A 23,195-nucleotide genomic window follows, 5' to 3' on the forward strand; every position below is an offset into this window, starting at 1 on the left:
TCGGGCCCTCATATCACCCTCATGGAGTCTGTTTATGACCGTTTGAGCAGACACATGCACATTTGTGGCCTGCTGGAGGTCCTTTTGCAGGGCTCTGGCAGTGCTCCTCCTGTTCCTCCTTGCACAAAGGCGGAGGTAGCAGTCCTGCTGCTGGGTTGTTGCCCTCCTTCGGCCTCCTCCACGTCTCCTGATGTACTGGCCTGTCTCCTGGTAGCGCCTCCATGCTCTGGACACTACGCTGACAAACACAGCAAACCTTCCTGCCACAGCTCGCATTGATGTCCCATCCTGGATAAGCTGCACTACCTGAGCCACTTGTGTGGGTTGTAGACTCCGTCTCATGCTACCACTAGAGTGAAAGCACCGCCAGCATTCAAAAGTGACCAAAACATCAGCCAGGAAGCATAGGAAATGAGAAGTGGTCTGTGGTTACCACCTGCAGTACCACTCCTTTATTGGGGGTGTCTTGCTAATTGCCTATAATTTCCACCTGTTGTCTATCCCATTTGCACAACAGCATGTGAAATTGATTGTCACTCAGTTTTGCTTCCTAAGTGGACAGTTTGATTTCACAGAAGTGTGATTGACTTGGAGTTACATTGTGTTGTTTAAGTGTTCACTTTATTTTTTTGAGCAGTGTATATTGACAGTATTCACTATAACACAGACCTCCACAGCAGCCCTGTCACGGCGGGGAGTGGGGGAAACCCCCCACCGTGCGGTGTTTAAGGGTAAAGGGGATCAGACAGGCCAAAAAGGAGTAATAAGGGAGCAGGTCACCTCCTACAACATCCCTAATCCTCTCCCTGACTCCTCACCGTATGAGCGGACCCCGATGGTGGGACGGCTCATACCCTGGATACCTAATATCCTGAGTAGCCCTGGAAATCCCTCACTTGGGAGCAGGGAAGAGACGACCTGTTCATCCACAATACAGAGGAACAGGAGTCTCTCAAAGCCTAGAAGCAGGTAAAGGGGAACACATACAGCATATGGAGATGACAGGTAAGCGAAACCAATAACACACTTACCTGCCACGGACACACTGACTGAAACCCGTGCACAAGTGCTGGTGTCCACACCAACATAAAAGGACACAGCACACACAAAAAAACACACAGGAACCCAGGACACCATAGCTGCAATAACATGAGACGGGCGAATGTCTAGTAAACATGACACCAAGCTAGACATACAAACACCCTGAACATAACCCACTCCATACAAATAGGCACAGGAAGGGAAGGAGACACCGGGATGACATAGAACATCTAAGAGCACAAGGGTGGCCTTCACTGGAAAGATGGTAAAGGCAGAAGCAGTGAACCACCAGCACACACCAAGCCTGGAGGAACACAACAGCTACAGGCTTCCAGCAGAGACTAAAAAGCCCAAGCAGCCACACCCACAAACACATAAACCCAGTGTTCACAAAACACTAGGAAGGGAGTTAACCCTTCCAACACCAGACAGAGGAAGGAAGCCACTTAAAGGGGAAGTGCACACACAAGCAAACTAAGCCACACGTTGCCACGGCAACAAAATGCATGGCAACCATGTCACGGCAATCACCCAGAAGGCCGAGACACTGGCACCGCATGCTCTAACAGCAACACGTCGCCGCGGGCAACCACAAGTGTGGCAACGGTGTCACAGCGTACACCATAGGCCGTGACAAGCCCACTCCCTTAACTTTGACCTTTACAGCAGCCTGCCCCTTTAACAGTGAGCTCCACAGCACCCCACCCCTTTGACAGTGACATGTATAGGGGCCCATCCCCTTAATAGTCACTTCTACAGCACACGCCTCTTAACACTGACCATAGGCTACAGTCCCCTTAACTGTGACCTCCACCATTCCCGGTCCCCTTAACAGAGACCTCCACAGCGACTGCACCTTTAAAAGTGACCTCACAGTACTCCGCTTCATTAACAGTGACCTCACAGTACCCCGCTGCCCATTTTAATAGTGGCCTCTATAGTCCCCTTCTCTGTTAACAGTGACCTCTACAGTGCCGCCCCTTTAACATTGACCTCCACAGCAGCAGCCCCTTTATTAGTGACCTCCACAGTTCCCCGTCTCCTTAACAGTGATTTACACAATAACCAGCCCCATTAAAAGTGACCTCCACATTGCTCCCTTAACAGTGACCTCTACAGCACCCTGCCCCTTAACACTGACCTCCATAGCGGATTGTCCTCCTAACTGTGACCTCCACCATTCCCTGCCCTCTTAACAGAGACCTCCACAGCACCCGCCCCTTTAACAGTAACCTCCACAGCATCCTATCCCCTGAACATATCCTCCACAGCGACCCGCCCCTTTAACAGTGACCTCCACAGTACACGTCTCAACAGTGATTTCCACAACACCCCTCCCCCTTAACAGTGGCCTCTACAGAAATTTTCCCCTTAACACTGACCTCCATAGTGGACCATCCCCTTAATTATGACCTCCACAGAAGCCTGCCCCTAAGGTGACCACAGGTCCGATTTTAGGCAGAACAGTCCGGCTTTTAGACTCCCTGTCCTCCGTCCGGCGCAGGACCTAGATGGACACAGGGATGTCCTTTTGAACAGCTCACTCTCAGACAGCAGCACTGTGCTGTCTGAGCATGAGCTGCAGGGAGAAAGTCAACCTACCACCTACCCCTGAAGCTGACAATCCCCGCTCTCTTAACAGTGTCATCCACAGCACCCTGCCCCATTAAAGGAAATCTGTCACCAGGATAATCGCTATTGAAGTAAAGCCATGGCCCAATAGTGCTTAGTACCTTATTTACAGATGTGCCTTTGTTTTAGCAATACATGTTTTCTATCTTCTGAAAATCCAGTTTATTTGGTATGCAAATGAGCCAGTAAGCTGCCCAGAGGGGCGTCACTCTTGCAGGAAGGAGCCCAGGCACGCCTCCTGCTAGTGCCCAAGCCCACCCTCATGCTGGGAGCAGGAAAAAGGTGGGAAGTTATGGCTTGAATGTGATGTAGAAGGGGTGGGTGGACACATTGTGGCAGGAGGCGTGCCTGGGCTCCTTCCTGCAAGAATGACTCCCCTCTGGGCACCTTACTGTCTCATTTGCATACCAAATAAACTGGATTTTCAGAAGATAGAAAACATGTATTGTTAAAACAAAGGCACATCTGGAAATAAGGTACTAAGTGCTAATTTGCATACCAAATAAACTTGATTTCTCAGAGAAGAAAAAAACATTTATTGCAGGAACAAAGGCACATCTATTAGGCTATGGCTTTACTTCAATAGCAATTCTCCTTGTGATGGATTTCCTTTAAAGCTGACCTACAGCAGTGAAGAAAAATGGCTGGGTTGTTATGGAAACGTGGTGTAAAACTGTGTGCATGTGGAGACTAAGGGCCTGCAAGCTTCTTTTTGCTGATAAGGGTCATGTGACCAGGCTTCTATTGGCTAATGCATTTTTTTTAAGAATATCTCAGGAACGGTACATGCGAAAGAGCTGAGACCTGGTCTAAAACCTTCCCGGACACCTGATGTACCTGTGTGCCAAATTTCGTGATTGTAAATGTGACGGATTCCTTTAGCGGACATTTATACATACAAACAGACACACATACATACACTCAGCTTTATATATTAGATTGCATTTTTGGCTAAGGCAGTTCTTTCTTAGATCAGTTCCTGGTGTCCGAGCACTGTGAGAATGGGCGTGTATTCATAAACAGTCCAGACATGTTGTTAAGACCACCAGCTAATAACCAGAGTAACTGCTATGTGAACCATCGACAGCAGCTAGAGCAGCTGGGGGAGACTCAATAAGGTCCTGGTAGGTTGTCACAGGTATCTGGAGCCATGCTGACTGCATTGCATGCCACAGTTGCTGGAAGGTGCATAGAGAGGATCAATAGAGAGAACATAATAATCAAGGATGTCCCACAGATGCTAATTTGGGTTCAAGTCTCGGGAATTAGGGGGCTAGGTTAGTACTTTAAAGTCTTGGTTGGACATTTTTAGCCATGTGACATGTTGCATTGCTTACTGGAAGATCAAATCCGCCCCAGGGAAGACGATTGGCATATATGAGTGTACATGACCTGCAAAGGATGGATTCATATCCAAATCCATTGAGAGTGTCTTCTACATGGATGAGTGAGACACAAAACATTCTTCAGACCATAACCCTGCCACGACCAGCTTGTGTTCTTCCAGCAATGTTCAAAAGGTATTTGTTCTGTGATGTGTCTCAACAGACATGCCAACGTCCATTCATTTGATTAAGCAGAAAACATGACTCATGGGAGAAGGCAACCCTTTGCCAATCAGCAGAGGTCCAATTCCGATATTTACATGAAAATTTAAGTATTTTCTGTTGACGCAACTTTGTTAGAAGAAGCGATGCAGTGACCATCCATCTGCTTTGGAGCCTCATACGCAGTAGTGTTCTCTGAACTGTTGTTTTAGACACATATTTGGTAGCCCCCTGATTTATTTAGGCAGAGATCTGCTACACTGTAGTGTGTTAGTTTGCCCTCATGTACCTTCATAACCGTTTACCTCTCATATCGATGGCACTGGTGCTCCACAGTACTGTTAGGTGTGAATATTCAAATAGAAAATATTAATCACGAATAGCAGCACTTCGAGAATTTGTGAATATTTAGAATATAGTGATATATATTAGTAATTTTGAATATTCTAGATTTTTTTTTCATCAGTAACCTCCCTTTTTGCTTGTGGGCCAATGAGAAGGCTGCAATGTCTTTGTCTGAGCTTAGCAACATCCCTAGCAACCAATAGGAAAATTGCCTACCCCTTACTATATAAGAACCTCTCCAGCAGCCCTTGTATGAAGTATTTTGCAGTTCTGAAAGAGACCACAGTGTTATTGCTGTGATCTATGCTTTCCTGTGTCATTACATTAGATATTTTAATGTTTTGCCATGCCAACCATTTTCTCCAGTCTCAGGAAACTTCTAGAAGCTTGAAAAATGTAGCTATAGTGACCCACGCCTGTATTTCGCGCACATTACGCAAATTTTACATTGCCGCTTTTTCACAATCAAGAAAATAATCTCGAATTCCCAAATATATGAAGAATATTCTACCAAATATTTGTGAAATATTGCAAATTTGAATATTGCCCCTGTCGCTCATCACTACTTCACAGTTTCCACACCGCTTATTCGCTGTGGTGCCTTTTGTTCACTCATGATACACATTCGCCACAGCAGCATGCGAACAGTTCACATTCTGTGCAGTTTCAGAAATATTGCCACCCTTGACCCAAAAGCCAATAATCATCCCTTTTTGCAAAACTGACCCTTTTACTCATGACAGCAGTGAGTTATATGTGTGCAGACAGCCTATTGCACACCTTATACACCCAGCGAGCCAGCTCATGACGTGTGGTTTCCTACTGGAACTGTGCACTGCCACATCAAAGTAGGAAATGGACATAATAATGTGATTTTACTGTGTATATATTGGTGTTAGCAAACACCCATGCATCTATACACGTCTCCGACAACTTGGAACAGGGATCATATTGACATGGCCTATGTAATACAAAATGTATGCACTTGAAAGGAATTAATCCTTCTACGGTTCCGAAGAACCAATTTAAAAAGTTCAAAACTCGTCAGTAAAATAAAAAGTATTTGGTGGTTTGCTTGCTAAGACCCACACCAGTGGTTGAAGCGAAGAGGCAGAAGGGCTCAGCCTAGCAGTTTTCCTCTTTCGGCTGTGATTGTCTTTCTTTATTCTCTGAAGACTGGCGCAGAGACTTCATCCCCAGCTAAAAATAAGAGAAGGAGCACAGTGCTTGGCAGAGCCCTTCTTCCCATTAGCTTTAGCAATCTATTGATTCTGAAATGTTAAAAGTGTTTTTAAAAATGCAGTTACGCCAAAATATTAAAACATTCCAGATTATCAAAAAGTGCATCAAGGCCTGGCTCTGTTGTTTCGGATCCTGATCTGGTTGTAAAAGTACTCATGGTTACAGCTGCTCTGTGGAACATAATATACTGCCTGACAAAACATTTACTGTACCTGTCAGTGGGAACATTCCATAGATTCCTGTGACACTTAATATTGCTGGATTCTCAAGGGGTTAAAGCAGTTTTGTGTTTTAGCAGAATAAATAGAAATACGGGGTGCCCAAGGAAATAAGCCATGACTGTGAGAAGAGTGACAGGATCAATAAACCATCTTAGTTTGGAGAAACACGATGGAAAGCAGTGCATTAGAAAGCACTACAAAAAAAGAAAATATGAAAAATTGCATCTTATTGTTGGTCTGCATTCAATCTTTGACTTTGGGCAGATATGTTTGATATGCTTAAGATCAGCTTCTTTAGGCATCATGATGGACGTGAGGTATAAGGACCACATATTCTTCACTTGCCATCTATATATAACAGCAAAGACAATCACTATCTTCTGCCAGTATAGGACAATCTTTTGGTACCTTTATGACTTGCAAAGAATTTGTTTAAAATTCATCATGTTTCATATTGTACAGTAACATAGATTAAGGATTTAAAGGGGTGTACTAGTTTAAGCACATATCATTATCATTTTTGTATAATCTAACGTTATAGTTTTTTTCCCCAACATACTTTTTTTTTATCAGTTCTTTAGTTATCATGATTTGTGCTTTATAAAATAGGAATCTTCATTATGTACTTCCCGTGGATACAAATCAGTCATGTCATGGGCATACAAGTGCTTGGCCCATTATACGACACAACTGGGATATCTGTACTGTACCTATAACTAGTCCTGCAACTGTGAGTCCATCCCATCACCCACTTACAATGTTATCCCCTGGATTTAAATGATAAAGGTCCCTATTGAGTATCAGCAAGTCAATATCTTAAAAACCAGAAAATTATTGATGAAAAAGTATATTGTATAACTTTGAAAAAGTAATATTTATTTGCTGAAACTGGAATATCCTTTGAGTAGCTTGAAATACATTTGTGTTATACTAGAGGTTTTATCCACTTTGCCCAGTCTTTTTTTGTTAGAAGGGACCCTAGTGATAACTAATGTTGATCACGAATATTCGAATCGCGAATATTAATCGCAAATATCGGTACTTCGAGAATTTGTGAATATTTAGAATATAGTGATATATATTCGTATTTTTAACATTCTAGATTTTCTTTTTCATCAGTAACCTCCCTTCTAGCTTGTGGGCCAATGAGAAGGCTGCAATGTCTTTGTCTGAGGTTAGAACCATCCCTAGCAACCAATAGGAAAGTTGCCTACCACTTACTATATAATAACCTCCCCAGCAGACATTTTCTTCAGTGACCTTGCTGTGCTCTGTGCTTTCCACACTACATTAGATAGATAGTTAGATAGCTTATATATATAATACAGATAGTCAGTGTAGGTTAGATCCTGATATAGTGTAGCTGTTGCAGGGCAGTGTCTTAGGTAGTGTGATAAGTTGCTGCTGTCCATACATACATGCAGACCTGCTAAAATGTGAAGTTTCATGTATTGTCCCAAAATATTTGCATCGTTAGTGCCGATTTGCGCAATCGCAAATATATTGGAGCACTCTAACTACATATTTTAATGTTCTGCCCTGCCAACGATTTTCTCCAGTCTCGGGAAACTTCTAGCAGCTTGGAAAATGTAGCAAATGTGACCCACACCTGTATTTCGCGCGCATTACGCGAATATTACATTGCCGATTTTTTGCGATCAAGATAATCTCGAATTCACAAATATATGACGAATAATCACCCAAATATTCGTTAAAAGGCGCAAATTCAAATATAGCCCCAGCCGCTCATCAATAGTGATAACCAGATCACAGGTTGTCTCATTGCAGTGATTCCCAGTTGCTGATGATCTTTGTAGCTTGTTTATTCAGTGAGGGTCCTGAACAAGGGAACCACTCTATTTACTCAGAATTTCTTAATAGGCTATTTTAATGGGACTCTGTAACTCTGGACCAGTTCTATTAGCTACAGTACTGATGCTGAGATTAGATCAGTCATTTTTATTTCCATGCTCATCCCTTTAGAGAAGAATCCTGAGCATGTGCACACAATGGAGAGGACACCAGGAAGAGTCCTCTAGTGCACAGCAGGGAAACTGAGTAAGCATAGAGATAAAATGACTCATACAAGCGCAGTATCAGATGTACTGTTCATGCAGCACTGTAGTTAAAAGGGCTGGTCCAAGGTGACAGAGTCCCTTTAAAGGGGTATTCTGGTAGTAGCAAGTTATCCTCTATGCACAGGATTAGATTCATGGGAGTCCTACTGTTGGGAATCCCACCGATCATGAGAAGTGGAACCCCATACCCTTCAGGGCCCTGAAACGAACATTTATATTTTAGAGAGTTCAAGAGACAGCTGACCACAGAGTTCAGCTATTTAATTGAATTCCCATGGAGATGAACAGAGTGGCAAGGCACATGCCTGTCCATTCATTTAGGAGGGCCCGAGGAGTACAAGGTTTCAGTTCTCATGATTAGGGAGGATCTCAACGATAGCATCCACACTGATCTAATAGCTATCTCCTATCATGAGAATAGCGGTCCGCATCTAATCCATAAAAAATGCAAATTGCAGACCAAAACTACGGTCATGTGCATGAGGCCTAAGAGTGACAACCAAGGATCAAAACCATAGCGTGCCACATAATCCTTATAACTGTGACAGTGGCAGAAACCTCATAACAGTGACATCAAGAGACCTCTTAAATGTAGTGATAGCCAACTTTCCCTCAATTAGAGTTTTGAATGGTTGTCCAACATGAGAATACTGATTTAGTGGGTTCACTTCTGTTATAATGGTGGGCAATGATAATCAGAAGGGACTGTATCTGGTATGTCTGAACCTGCACGAGATCAATAATTTATCGTATTCCACACTCTTGTGCTGGTGGCCTGCAGTATATACTACTAACAAGAGAATTTTTCTGTGATATTGCTTCTATAACAAATGCTATGTGGAAAAGCCATGTGAAATGTCTGACCGCTTGGCTCCAGTTTACCTTTCACTGCTTCAATAAGCATTGGAATGGTTGTTTGCTGAGATCTAAAGAGTTTGGAATGAGTCACTGGAAGCATACGTGAGAGTGGGATTTATCGGCATATGAGTCACTTGCTCTGGTTTTATTCCCTTTTCTCTGTCGAAAAAAGCCAAAATCAGTCAGACGCAGGTCAAATGTATAACACTATGACATGGAACTAAAAGCCAGAAAGTAGAGCATCCATGTGGAATAGTCTAATGTAGATACACAAAGTGCACACACTCAACATTGTCTCATTAATAGAAAAATTTATGAATATAGGTAATAGAATAATGACAAAAACATGAAACAAATAAAGCATAGTGATTAAGTACATTAAAAATAAGGGATTATCTGCAGCGCTAACATTTAATAAATCTTTAATATTTATTGCCCTCAAATACTGTATTTATTGGATTATTTACTCTATTCAAATGTGTTTCCATGAGGACACAATCAACAAGCTTTGGTTTATAAATCTAATATTCATTTGCTAGATCTTATGATTGTTAAAGCTGGAACTGTACATAGCAAAAAAAAAGTTGCAGGCAGAAGATTGAATACAAATCCATTTACTGCTTGGAATACATTTGTAGCTCAATGGTTGCAATCCATTAAAAGTACTACAAAAAGTCTAAAAGGGGAGATTATCAATACTGGTACAAAGGAAAACTGTCTTGGTTGCCAATAGCAATCAATCAAATTGATCATCTCATTTTCCAAAGGAGCTCTGATCATCATGCCTAATTGTCTACTATTTTACTATTAATGACCTATCCACATCCCCACAATCGGCTGTTTTGGGGAAGTCAGCAACAGAACTACACAGCTCTATCTATTGTGTAATGAATGGAGTTGGTTATTGCAGTGCTGATCCTATTGAAGTGAATGGGAGCAATGCTGCAGTTACCACTCCCATCCTCTACACAATGGATGGAGCTGTGTCAGGGGCGTAACTATAGGGGAAGCAGGGGAAGCGGGGCTGTTTTGGGGCCCATCCAGCAGGAGGAGGACTAAAAGATTTGGTCAGGGCCCCCTCAACAGTATTACGCAATGAAATTATATACAGTGACAGTATAGACAGTGTATAAAATGGATGGAACAGCTGCCGGGCCTGGTCTGAGAGAGTGATCTTTACTAGCCACAGTAATGAGGGCGGCATGAAAGGAAGGGGTTGCGAAAAAATTACTGGGGGAGGGGGGCCCCATTCAAAAACATGCTGTGGGGCCCAGTCATTTCTAGCTACGTCACTGAGCTGTGTAATTGTTGGCGTGCTACTCTGAGACCCCTGCTGATTATGGATGAAGGATCCGTGTTTGGTCTGTGTGTCCTTTTTTTGTCCTCTGTGTGTCATCCATATGCCACGGACACTGCTCAGCGGAAAAAAAAATTGAGAGCATGTCCTATCAGTGGTCTGTGAAAAATGGACCAAATAGTGGTACCATGCGTGTTGTGTCAGTGATTTTTTACTGACCCATAGACTATAAAGGGTGTGTTTGGTCCACATCACAGGCCAAAATAGCGCATGTCTCAGTCAGTAAAAAAATACCGATGAGGTAACAAATACATTAAATTCAATCGGCACGTGTGCAGACCATAGAAAACGTGGATAGCACATGACAGTAAAAAAAGAAATGTGAATGAGGCCTATGGCTGGGGTTACACCAGTGTTCTTCAACTTCAGTCCTCAGGGCCACCTACTGATCATGATTTTAGAATATTTCACAGAATGAATACCTGTGGTAAGTCCTGATGCATTGACACTAATTATATCACCTGCTCAATACTAAGAAAATCCTGAAAACATGACCGGGAGGTGGGTCCTGAGGACTGGAGCTGAGGAACACTGGGCTACACCTAAGTGGAGATTTATTAAGACTGGTGCAAAGTAAAAGTGGCTCATTTGCCTCTAGCAACCAATCAGATAGATCCTTTCAGTTTCCAAAGGAGCTCTGAAAAATGAAATCTGATTGGTTGCTAGAGGAAACTAAGCCAGTTTTACTTTGCACCAGTCTTTATGATTTCCCCCCCCCCTCAGCCTTTTTGTAGCATGTTTGGTTGATTTTAATGAGTGATAGCTGCAGTGCACAAGTTTACGTGATACAAGTCCATTTACTGCTTTGGACTACAGACATCACTGTAGAATCTGTTAAAATCGATCAAAAGTGCTAGAAAAAGTCTAAGTGTAGCCCTTACACACATATCCAGTGCATCTAATAGGTATTTATATGTTAATCAGACAGTTGGGATATAATGGTGTTAATAAGCATAATTTTCGGTCTATTTACTTATTCTCTACAAGTAACAAGAGTCAAATATCAAAATAGCGAGTAAATTGGAGCATGTTTAGCTTCATTTATATGGAGCACTTATTATCGTTGTATGTGACTGTTAATATGATTATTATTTCACTTGCTGTTTTATTCTAGTTGGCAGCACATCCCTATTTAATTGAGACATTGTGCTGCTGACAAACAATTCAAGTTTGTCAGAAAAGCTTTTGGCTGATAGGTGGCCAAGTTTACATGGGGGCAATGATTGGGAATGAACGTATGTATAATAGGACTTTTACCCCTACAGCAATAAATAAGGGTTACTCTAATTTAAAAAAAGATCTGTCACCAGATATCACCATATCGGACCTCATTACATAGCTATCTTAGACCAGACGACGCTGGTGTACTTACTTTGAAAAGCCATGAAATAATGGCAGTTTTGCACCTGATATTAAAGCACTCTCTATCACACTCATAAACTGCTCATTTTAATATCGGGTGGGACAACTTTCAAAAAGGATTGTATAGCCTTTCTGTCATGAATTTTCAAGTAAGTACACCAGCCTATGAGACCTAGCTAGTAATGTATACAGTTTGTATGGTGAAATCTGGTAGTTGGTCGTCTTTTATTTCTAATGAACTGTGCTATTATGATGATTATGATAATTATTATTATTATTATTCATTTCAAACCCTTCTACCCCGGGCAAGTTTTCATCCTCCTGCACAGGCCATTTTTTGCAAACCTGACATGTGTCACTTTATGTGTTAATAACTTTGAAACACTTTTTTATCCAAGCCATTCAGAGATTGTTTACTCGTGACATATTGTACTTCATGATAGTCATACATTTGAGTCAATACAATTCACCTTTATTTATGAAAAAATCCCAAATTTACCCATAATTTAGAAAAAATTCAATTTTTCTGCTTTTAAAACAGAAAGTGATACGTGTTAAAATATTTAGTACTTAACATTTCCCATATGTCTACTTTATGTTGGCATAATTTTGTAAATGTAATTTTATTTTTTTAGGATGTTAGACGGTTTAGAATTTTATAAGCAATTCTTAAAATTTTTAAGAAAATTTCCAAAACCCACTTTTTAAGGACCAGTTCAGGTCTGAAGTCACTATGTGGGGCTTACATAGTGGAAACCCCCCATAAATGACCCCATCATAGGAACTACACCCCTCAAGTTATTCAAAACAGATTTTACAAACTTTGTTAACCCTTTAGGTGTTCCACAAGAATTAAAGGAAAATGGAAATTACATTTCTAAATTTCACTTTTTTGGCAGATTTTCAATTTTAGTTCTTTTTTTCTTTAAAACATCGAGGGTTAACAGCCAAAACTCAATATTTATTACCCTGATTGTGCGGTTTATAGAAACATTCCACATGTGGTTGTAAACTGATGTAAGAGCACATAGAAGGGTGCAGAAGAAAAGGAGCGCCATAAGGTTTTTGGAAGTCAGATTTTGCTGGACTGGTTTTTAGATGCCATGTCCCATTTGAAGCCCCCCTGATGCACCCTTACAGTAGAAACTCCCAAAAAGTTACCCCATTTGGGAAACTAGAGGAAAAGGTGCCAGTTTTATTGGTACTATTTTGTGGTACATATAATTTTTAATTGCGCTATTAAACTTTTTTGTGAGACAAGGTTTACAACATTCATCTGACAGGGTAAATCATGTGCTATTTTTATAGAGCAGGTTGTTACGGACGCAATTATATCAAATATGTCTACTTTGTTTGTTTGTTTGTTTTTTTACATAATTACATAAGTATTTTTGAAAAAAAAATGTTTTTGTGTCCCCATTTTCTGAACGCCATATTTTTTAATTTTTGGGTACATCCGAATTTTTGATCATTCATTATTACACTTTATGGGGAAAGATGACCGAAAACCAGTTGTTTTGGCACAGTTTCTATTTATTTATTTTTACAGCATTGACCTTAAGGGTTAGATCATGTTAAATTTTTATAGAGCAGGTCGTGGCAATACCTAAATTTATACTTTTTCTTATTTATTTAAGTTTTACACAATGATAGCTTTTTTAAAACAATCAAAAAAAAGATGTTTTAGTGTCTCCATAGTCTGATAGCCATAGCTTTTTTATTTTTTGACCGATTGTCTTAGGTAGAATCAATTTTTTTGCGGGATGAAGTGACAGTTTGATTGGTACTATTTTGGGAGGCATACGATTTTTTGATCGTTTGGTGTTGCACTTTATGTGATGTTAGGTGACAAAAATTAGCTTTTTATTTTATTTTTTTACGGTGTTAATCTGAGGGATTAGGTCATGTGATATTTTTATAGAACAGGTTGTTACAGACACGTTAATACCTGATATGTCTTTGTTTTTTTTATTTATTTCACTTTAACACAATATTAGCAGTTTTGAAGCAATTTTCTTATTTTGGGGCTCATTTTTTGCGGGATGTGTTGATGGCTTTATTGGTACCATTTTGTGGGACATACACCTTTTTGATCACTTGGTTTTTCACTTTTTGTAATGTAAAGTGAAAAAAATGGCTTTTTTTGACACTGTTTTATATTTTTTATGGTGTTTATTGGACGGTGTGGATCATGTGATATATTTATAGAGCCAGTCTTTATGGATGTGGTGATACCTAATATGCGCGTTTTTTCATTTTTTTTAAAAAAAATTATTATAAAATCAGGGAAAAGGGGCATTTGCTTCTTTTTTTACTTGAAACTTTATCAATTTTTTTATTAAAAAACCCTTATTTTTGCTTTTTAAATTTATTTCTGTCCCACTCTGGGACTTCAACTTTTCAGGGTCTGAACCCCTCTGTAATGTATTACAATATATCTGTATTGTAATGTATTGCCTTTTAGGGTATTACACTGAGTAATGCACAAGCAGGTTGCCTAGGAGACCGGGCCTGGGGCTGGATCTCCTCGGCCCCCGAAGAAGACAGGTCCAGATGCCATGCAAGTCATCGGGCTGCCTTGTCACCCATCGGGTCCCTGCCACAGCAGCGAGTGGTCAGCGCTGACCTTGGCATAGAAAGGGTTAATTCACCGGTATCGGCTTTTACAACGATGCCGGCGGATATAGAAGGGGCCCAGCTATCAGGGACTGCCAGACCTCTGCAGTGATCAAGTCACTTGCCACCATGACATCATATTTCAGGAAGGGGTTAAAGCCATTATTCCAGGACAATATAACTATTAAAAGGGTTTACATACATTGAATAAATAAAAACACAAGTGCAATAAATATGACTGAGTGACAGAACAAAAGAAGACTCTGCCCATGCGAGGTGACAATCTACAAGTGATGTTGTTCGAAGGTGCAGCTTCAGTTTTACTCTTCCATGGTGTTATTGATTTGGACAACAAGCAGAAGTAGGACCCAGTTCTCTGCTAGAATAAGTTAGATAAGAACTGTTTTTATAGATTTAAAAGAACAAATGTGCAGTTTTAATGCAGCTACAACAAGAAACAAGAAATACACGGAGATTGTGCCCTGTAGCGCAGTAAATTTAGTTGGCAAATAAGGAATAAAAACATACATGAAATATCAACATTCCTTTCTTGTATAAAGATTACAGATGAGCGAATCAAATCTAACAAAGTGGATTTCGATCCAAATTTCAGGATAAATTTGATTCGCAGTGAAGCTGAATTTACTATTGCTTCATAGTAGCGAATTGATTTAACCTGAAGTGTAAAAAACAAAAAAATATATACTTACTTCCTCCATTTGCTCGCGATGGGCCAGCCACCAGCATTTTTAAGATCTCTGCTGAAATCCTGTGCATGTTGACGTATGTCATCACCAGGCTGGTCGGTGTGACAATGTTATCTTGGGCCGCGCAAGATTTTGCGCAAGATCTTCAAGCAAGATGGCGTCGGCCGGCTCAAAGCAAGCAAATGGAGGCAGTAAGTTTGATTACATTTTTTTTTCTGTTAATTTTAAACTATATTATTACTCTCAGATGCTGCGATCATGTATGAATGTGGCATCTGAGGTGTACAATGATGGGGAGTGGCACTATCACCACTCCCTGTCCTTGCACTTACTATTTACAAAAAAAGTAATTTGTCACAAATCAAACACATTTTTTTGAAAAATTGGGCAAAGCAGCCAAATCGAATTTTCCTAAAGTTTGCTCATCTATAATAATGGTCACATCCCCAGTATAGGCATAAACAGAGATCAGGGGTTCACTGCTATAAACAATCTAGTCTAAGCTTATACCACCTGTTTGTTAGTTTAGTTCTTTCCACAAAATGCCCTAAAGTTTCTGAGCATTTTTTGGTGCTGGGCGTTACATCTCAATAAATGTGGTACAAAGCATCTATGCCAGTTTTTTGTGCAAATTGCACTAGAATTCTGGCTCACTTTGAATAGTAAATCTCTCCCAATATTCCTAATAATGTATACTATTAATCAAAAATATGTTACTGATGTTTAAATTCACAAAAATTTATAAGATCAACCTTGCCAGATTTGCAGATAATTGCATATCGCTTGATGTTTCCAGGCTTGGTGTGCACATTTTTCTCAATCTGTGAAAATTGTCACCAACTTTGGCAGATTTGTCAAGATTAGGTCTGTGTTAGCACTTCTGATGAAAAGTCCCAGGATTTTATAATAAAATTGTCAATTGCAATTTTAAAACAATCTTTCTGGTGCATAATTTATGTCCTTTCTGTGTTTTTACCTGTACCTGGTTGGGCTTTCTGAGCCGTTGCTTCATTATATACCAAACCTTGGAGTGAGTGATCATATCCATGCACCTCATTCTAATGAACACACATTTCTTAACAACCCAGACAAATAATTACAAATTTATGAAGCCCAAAGCATTTGTAAAAATCCAAGATTTTGTTGGGAAAAGGCGACTGATTAAAACCATCTCATTCCACGTCTGACATTTTCCCTTGTGTGTGTGTGTGTTTTTATTAATTTCCAGCACAACTTGTTTATATGAATTATTGATGCTTATTTGCAATTACAGTGCTAAAAGGTTTATTAATACATACAGCCTGCATTGAATGGGTTATAAAATAGGCCAGTAATTAATTATACAAATTAGCTTGGAATTTGCAAAAATATACATTTTTTAAATAAATTACTGTATATATTAACTTTTGTAATAAATGAATATGATATTTTTAGCAGCTATATATGTTATATAGCAGTCAGGTTAAAATGGGGTGACAAAAGGATGGAAGATACTCTAGATGGCGATAGAGGCGCTTAAGGCCAACTAAAGTATCTTATTAGTCCCATTGTTCTGCTCTGCTATAGGAAGTTATTATGGAAGTACCATAATTGATAGTAACAGATGCACACAAATGCCATTAACTATACTGTATAATCAGTTAAGTTTCCCTTTAGGATATTTTTTTTTTGTATGCAGGACTTTTTGCTCCAATTTTTTTTTTTACAAACTCTGTGATGGATGCCCAGACCAGAACCCCCCCTCCCCCCCAACGCACACATGAAGATGCCTTTATTTCTACAGGCCATTCCGACTCTCCCCCAACAGATGATGAATTTTCAACATCTGATATTTTTGTTCTTAAGGGGATAAGCCACCACCAGAAGTGTCTGGAAGTGGCTTACTTCCCTCTCTTCATGGACAACACATGTAGACTCAGCTGAACCGAGTGAACATGTGTATGAAGAGTTGGGCAGAATAGTGTAGGCTAAGGCCTCTTGCACACGAACGTGTTCCCTCTGTGGCCGTATTGCGGCCGCATATGGCGGGTCTGCAATACACGGGTACTGACTGTGTGCATTCCGCATCATGGATGTGGACCCATTCACTTGAATGGGTCCGCCAATCCGGAGATAGGGTGCGGAATGTAAGCTCAGAACGTAACCCTGCGGAAGCACTACAGAGTGCTTCCATGGGTTCCATGCCGTACCTCTGCACCACAAAACGATAAAACTTGCTCTATCTTTTGGCGGAACGGATGGATCGCGGACCCCATTCAAGTGAATAGGGTTGCGATCCACATGCGGCAGCCCCATGGCCAGTGTCCGTGAAAGCATGGGCACAGAGGGGCAACAGTCATATGAACAAGCCCACACCAAGCATTTAGCAGACTGCTAAGAAGTAACCAATCTCATGGTCAGTATGGCATTTATCATTGCTTTTGAGCACTTGGATTCTAGATAAATCCAACCAAGTACATCATCTGCATAGAGTTTGTATGTTTTATCTATGTTTGCTTGGATTTCCTTGCGTGGTCTAAAAAATTTCCGATGGGTTGTCTTCTTATGAAATAGTTTTACTCTGTTTGCATTAGTTAAATTAGACTTTAAGCCCTATTGGGGTCCAGAGCTGATTATGAGTGATTACAGTCTCAGTAATTACACTGACAACATGTTGGTTCTACGTAAGCACTATTTAGTGTTTTCTCACCATATTACTTTTTCTAGTAAATCAATTGCATCTGTTTTAAGGATTTAATAATTTCAGAATAAAAACATCAATGTATTCATTTTTTTTATTCTTAAGGTCCTGTAGCTGTGATAAGTGGAGAAGAAGATTCTGCTAGTCCCCTCCATCATATTAACCATGGCATCACAACACCAAACTCTTTAGATGCTGGTCCAGACACAGTCGTAATTGGAATGACTCGGATCCCTGTTATTGAAAATCCACAGTATTTCCGTCAAGGTCACAATTGTCACAAGCCAGACACATGTAAGTATGACATTTCTCGTAGTATATAACAGGTAGGAAAGTCAAATTAGCTTAATTTAGTACATCATGCTAGTTGTGGTTTAAATTGGGTTTTGTGGTGTATTTCTGGAATTGGTGTGTTCCAGAAATTTTATTTCATAAATCTTAATAATTCATTAGAATCCATGCTGAGCAAAAATGGGAGTTACTTGGGAGGCAGAGAAAAAATCTTAAATTTCCAAATTTGATGACTATCGAAGTGAACCAGCTATTTATCATGTGTAGTAAAAGTTTAGGTTTGCCAATTATTCTAGTATTTGGTTTATATTTCTATATATTGTATAGTATGTTAAAAGTTGTATGTTTCATTACCATCATAGCCCTGATATGTTCATGGATGTTATATTACCTTGTTGTTTTAATTAAGTCCCTTTTTCCATATAGGTCCCTGGCCTCCCTTTATAGGCTCAACCACTTGTTAAAATCTCCAAAATGACATCATTGCATGACATTTTTGTTCCTTAAAAATCCAGCAGACTAGTTTTTATATTGGCCATCTCTAGAGCTATAATCAGTACATAGTACTATATTTTAGTAGATGATGTGAGATTATATAGTAATTATATACTGTGAAAAAAGTATTAACATTTTTATAGATTTTACTTGATCAGTGGTCATTTGACATAGTACAAGTACGATTCTCTTTAACCTACCTTCTCAAGGATGATCAAGTTGCCTGATAACACATTAAACAATTTACAGCTTTATAAATAATTTCTAGACATTTCTTCTTGTTAATCTTTCTATAAAGCCCATGGTATGAGATTCCGATAACTTGGTCAACTTCATAATACAGTATATCTATTTTCTGCAAAGCAAGAACATTTCACAATGTTCACACAGTACTTTTAAAGTAACCAAGCTCAAGTCAAGCTCCTAGGTTCACTTCGTGTGACTTCTTCCTGACATTCTCATCCCATGGGGTTGAATTTTTTGAGGCTTGGGGCTCTTTGGAGAAAGAAACTTTGCAAGAATTATTTTGGTTCACAGGAGACATTTTTGACATGTTCTCCTTAATATCTTGAATTAAGCCATAGACTTTCACTTTCATCTTTGCTTTCTGCATTCATTTATCTTTGCTTACTGCATTTTATCAACATTTTCGTGTTACTTTTATTGTCTAATTTATTTTAAAATTTCTGTAAAAGAGTCATACTGATAACTATAATCTCTGTGGTCTTTGAAAAGGGTATATGTACAGTAGCTTACAATACAAGCAATTAAAAATCTTTAGGCGTGTAGAAGCTTTTGGGTTTAGAACATATAAATTTGCTATTTACACTTTTTGTGAAACAGATTTTTACTTTCAACAATTTGAACATTGTGGAGTCCTCGCTTCTGGGAAGAGAGGATTATTGTTGTTACTTAACATTATGAGGACCATTACTTTATCTAAAGTAAGCTCCAAGCTCAGTGAGTGACCCAAAATATTCACATTATCCCAGTGTATTTTCACCCTTCTTTTGCTGTCTGTCTTTACTTTGTGAGGTTGGGCCAAATTTATGAAATGGAGCACAGTAATGTATTTGGTACAAGTGCAGTGTGGTGTTCTCCTATGCCTATAATAGTACACCAGGGGGTTGCCCTATGTGGAGATGTCACACATTATAAATGAGAATTAAAGGTTTTATAATCTGAAACTCTTACCTACTTTTTAATCCACTTGTGAAAGTGTTGAGGCTCACCAAATGTCACAAAATGTGACTGAATAGAAAAATAAAAATATGGTGTAATTCTCACATTTGGGCATCTCTTTCAACTTTTTTACACAACAAAATTGACATAGCAAACATGACACTGTAAACGTGCTTCATATTTCCCTGAATTTAGAAGAAGGAGAAAATGACTGAAAGGTATGTGGGCTGATTCACTATGAGATTTCTATGCTGGCACTTAGGGGAAGATGACAGCAGGGAAGCGACTGAGCATGGCTGGTTTATCATTGATTGCAGGAGAAGGTAGACCAGAATTTCAGCCAAAGGAGAAAAAGCAGGGGGGAGATGTAATATTTGTAAAATATTTTTATTGCATGTATATTGCAAATTTGCAATAATACTTCATTTAAAATGCACTATTCATTGCATGGTATGAGTAAGACAGGGAAAGCTGCAAATGCATGTTTCCTAGTAACATGTAAATGGTGTCTGAACAAATGACAGTTTCATTACAATTATATAACTGAATATAACTCAAATTTTTTTTTTAAGTTTTTTTTTTTTTTTAGGGGGGTTAAATTGGGTTAAAAATGAAAAACAACTACTAATCACCCTCCCTCAACCACTTTTATTCCAACACTGCTCCAATTCCCCTTGCTCGACACTTTCTGGTCCTACCTTGACACACAGAAAAGTTGTGTCGTCACTGCGGCCAGTGATTGGTTGAATATGCAGTTCTAGGCATTTCCTGTTTGTTGAGCCAGGGGAGGGTGATTGGTGAGGGTGAGTAATGTCTATTTTTTAAATTTTTAAACCATTGTGGCCATTCTTTTTTTTACAGAAAATTTCCACTTTCCCCTAGAAAACCTCTTTAATGGTGGCCCCAGACTCTGTTTACTGCTGTTTATACCCATTACACTGAAATAAAATATGCTAAACAACAGACAGATCCCAATCAATAACGCAGTGTTAACATACTTTGAAGCACCGTACAGATAATATCATTCATATCAGTTAGTGTCCCCAACTTTCCACATATAAGACACAATAGTGCATGCACCAGGCCCAGTTTCATAACCTATCAGCAGTTTTTTATGGAGTATGGTGAAACCCTGCACAAACATTGGGAGAGTAAAGCATGTACTTAATGACATTTAGCTAGTTTCTGGCCCTAGAATATACACAGAATACACATATGGCTTCAATATTTCGAAGTGATTGCAATCAGTACATATCTGCATGACAAGGCTTTGTATTTAACAGGCGCAACCTCACATCGAATATAAGTTGTAGGTGTTCTACAAAGCAGATTATTTGACTAGTAGAGTTGTAATGCTTATCACTCTCAATGTTCTTCTCCCTGTTCAAAATTTAATTTTCTAGTCTTTGTTCCCACACACATCCTATATATACTGTTAACCAGCTTCTTTTTCATAAAAGGGCATGTCAATAAATGTTTCTTAGTTACAGCCGGTGGAAAACAACTCCTTGATATACTATTAATAGAACATTGGGGTGATATAGATTTTGTTCGAATACCGCATGTGCTCGAGCGCAATGCTCGAGTCTCCACCCTGAACGTTTCTTGGCTGCTATGCAGCCAATAAACATGCAGGTAAGTACTGCCCTCACTGTAATGCCGTAGCCATGTTGGCTGATGGCATTACAGTGATAGGCTGGCCGGAACGCTATATAGCAACCGATGACGCATGTTCGGCTCATTATTAGTCAGGGAGAGCTGTGCTGAGGAAGGGACAGACCAAAACTTTTCAGAGACCCTAAAGTCCTTTTAAAGACTATTGTGTGTTGCAGCAGCAATCTATATTTTTAGCGCAACCTGCGCTAAATAGCTAATACTTTACAGATCCAAGAGTCCTTCTAAGTACTATTGTGTGTGGCAGCTATATCTATTTTTGGCACATCCTGCGATAAATAGCATACAATAGTTAGGCCGCTGCAGACAGTGACATTAGCTGCGCCACATCTCCATTGTAAAGTGTGCCCATCCAAAAAATATCTGACATCCAGTGTAATTTTTCCGTAGACGGTGCCCGCTGCGGACAGTGACATTAGCTGCACCACATCTCCTGTGTAAAGTGTGCGCATCCCAAAAATATCTGTGACATATAGTGTCCTTTTTCCGTAGACGGTGTCCGCTTCTGACAGTGATATTACCAGGGACACATCTCCAGTGTAACGTGTGCAGTTAAAATATGTATCTGTGACATACAGTATACTTTGTCAATAGACCGTGTTTGCTTCTGGCAGTGACATTACCAGGGCCACATCTGCAGTGTAACGTATCCGCTTCAAAAATGACTTACAGTGTACTTTTTTGCGTAGATGCTGCGTACAGTGACATTACCGGTGGTACCTCTCCTGTGTAACGTTTCCTCATCCTAAATACCTGTGACATTCCCTGTAATTTTTCATTAGCCGCTAGTGACAGCATTGACATTATCTGCGGGATATCTGCTGTGTGACGTTTCCACATCCCAAATACCTTTTTAAATTTGTTTGCGCATACACTTCCAAATCCTACGCTACTGTACGTGTGACAGACTTTCAAACATATATAAAATTTAATATGAAGAAGGCAAGCAGTATGGGATGGGGAAGTGGCTGTGATGCTGATGGTGCATGCAGAGGCCGTGGCCATGGGTGCGGTGAAACTGTGCCTGCTGGTAGAGCACAAGAAAAAACATCTTCCACAATACCTAGCTTCATGTTTCAATTTGCGGCGGCACAGGACACCACTCTTGAAGTCAGACCAGTGCGACCAGGTGGTCGGTTGGATTGCAGCAGATAATGCTTCCAGTCAGTTAAGCACCACCCTGTCTTCCACCAAGTCCAGTCTCAGTAGCCAAGAGTCTGCTCAACCCAATCCTCACCCTGATTCTCCTTCCTCCCACCATGGAAAGTCTGGGCAAACAAGTGTTCCCACACTCGGATATTCCGAGTAGCTCTTTTCAGCACCATTCCTTGATTTGGCCCTCTCACCAAGCATGCTGATTCCCAAACTCTTGAGCATCCATAATCACAAGAGGATGATGGTGGGGAACGGCAATTACTGTTTGATGAGGTGGATGATGATGAGACACAGTAGTCAATAACTTAATGGCAATTACTGTCTCAAGAGGTTGAGGAAGAGGATGAGACACAGTTCTCAATCACTGATATAGTGGTTAGGTCTACAAGTCAGGAGGATGAGCAGAGTGAGGAAGTGAAAGAGGAGGTAATGTACGATGAAGTCACTGACACAAACTTGGAAGGTGCAAAGCCGAGCGAGGACAGCAGTACAGAGGGGGAGGGATCTGCTGCACCGCAACAAGCTGGAAGAGGCAGTGGGGTGGCAAAAGGGAGAAGGCGGGCCACACCAAACTGGCCTGCAACTGTTCCACAGAGCACCCCATTGCGGCAGTCTCCCTTGCCAAGTGGTAGGTGTACCGTAGTCTGGCGCTTTATTAAGTAAACTGCGGACGACAAAAGAATTGTAATTTGCAAACTGTGCCATACAAAAA

General features: G+C 40.1%; 1 protein-coding gene across 4 annotated transcripts in view; it reads left to right on the top strand.

The window, feature by feature from the left end:
• Window positions 1–23,195, top strand: part of NTRK3 (neurotrophic receptor tyrosine kinase 3) — an 897,882-nt gene that overhangs the window by 552,328 nt on the left and 322,359 nt on the right. For all 4 annotated transcript variants that reach the window (XM_040414178.1, XM_040414180.1, XM_040414181.1 and 1 more), the window contains one exon: window positions 17,792–17,980. In XM_040414178.1, coding sequence (XP_040270112.1) covers window positions 17,792–17,980 — 189 coding nt within the window. The remainder of the gene's footprint in view (window positions 1–17,791; window positions 17,981–23,195) is intronic.

The sequence above is a fragment of the Bufo bufo genome, chromosome 1 (genome assembly GCF_905171765.1).
Source record: "Bufo bufo chromosome 1, aBufBuf1.1, whole genome shotgun sequence".
Taxonomy (NCBI): domain Eukaryota; kingdom Metazoa; phylum Chordata; class Amphibia; order Anura; family Bufonidae; genus Bufo; species Bufo bufo.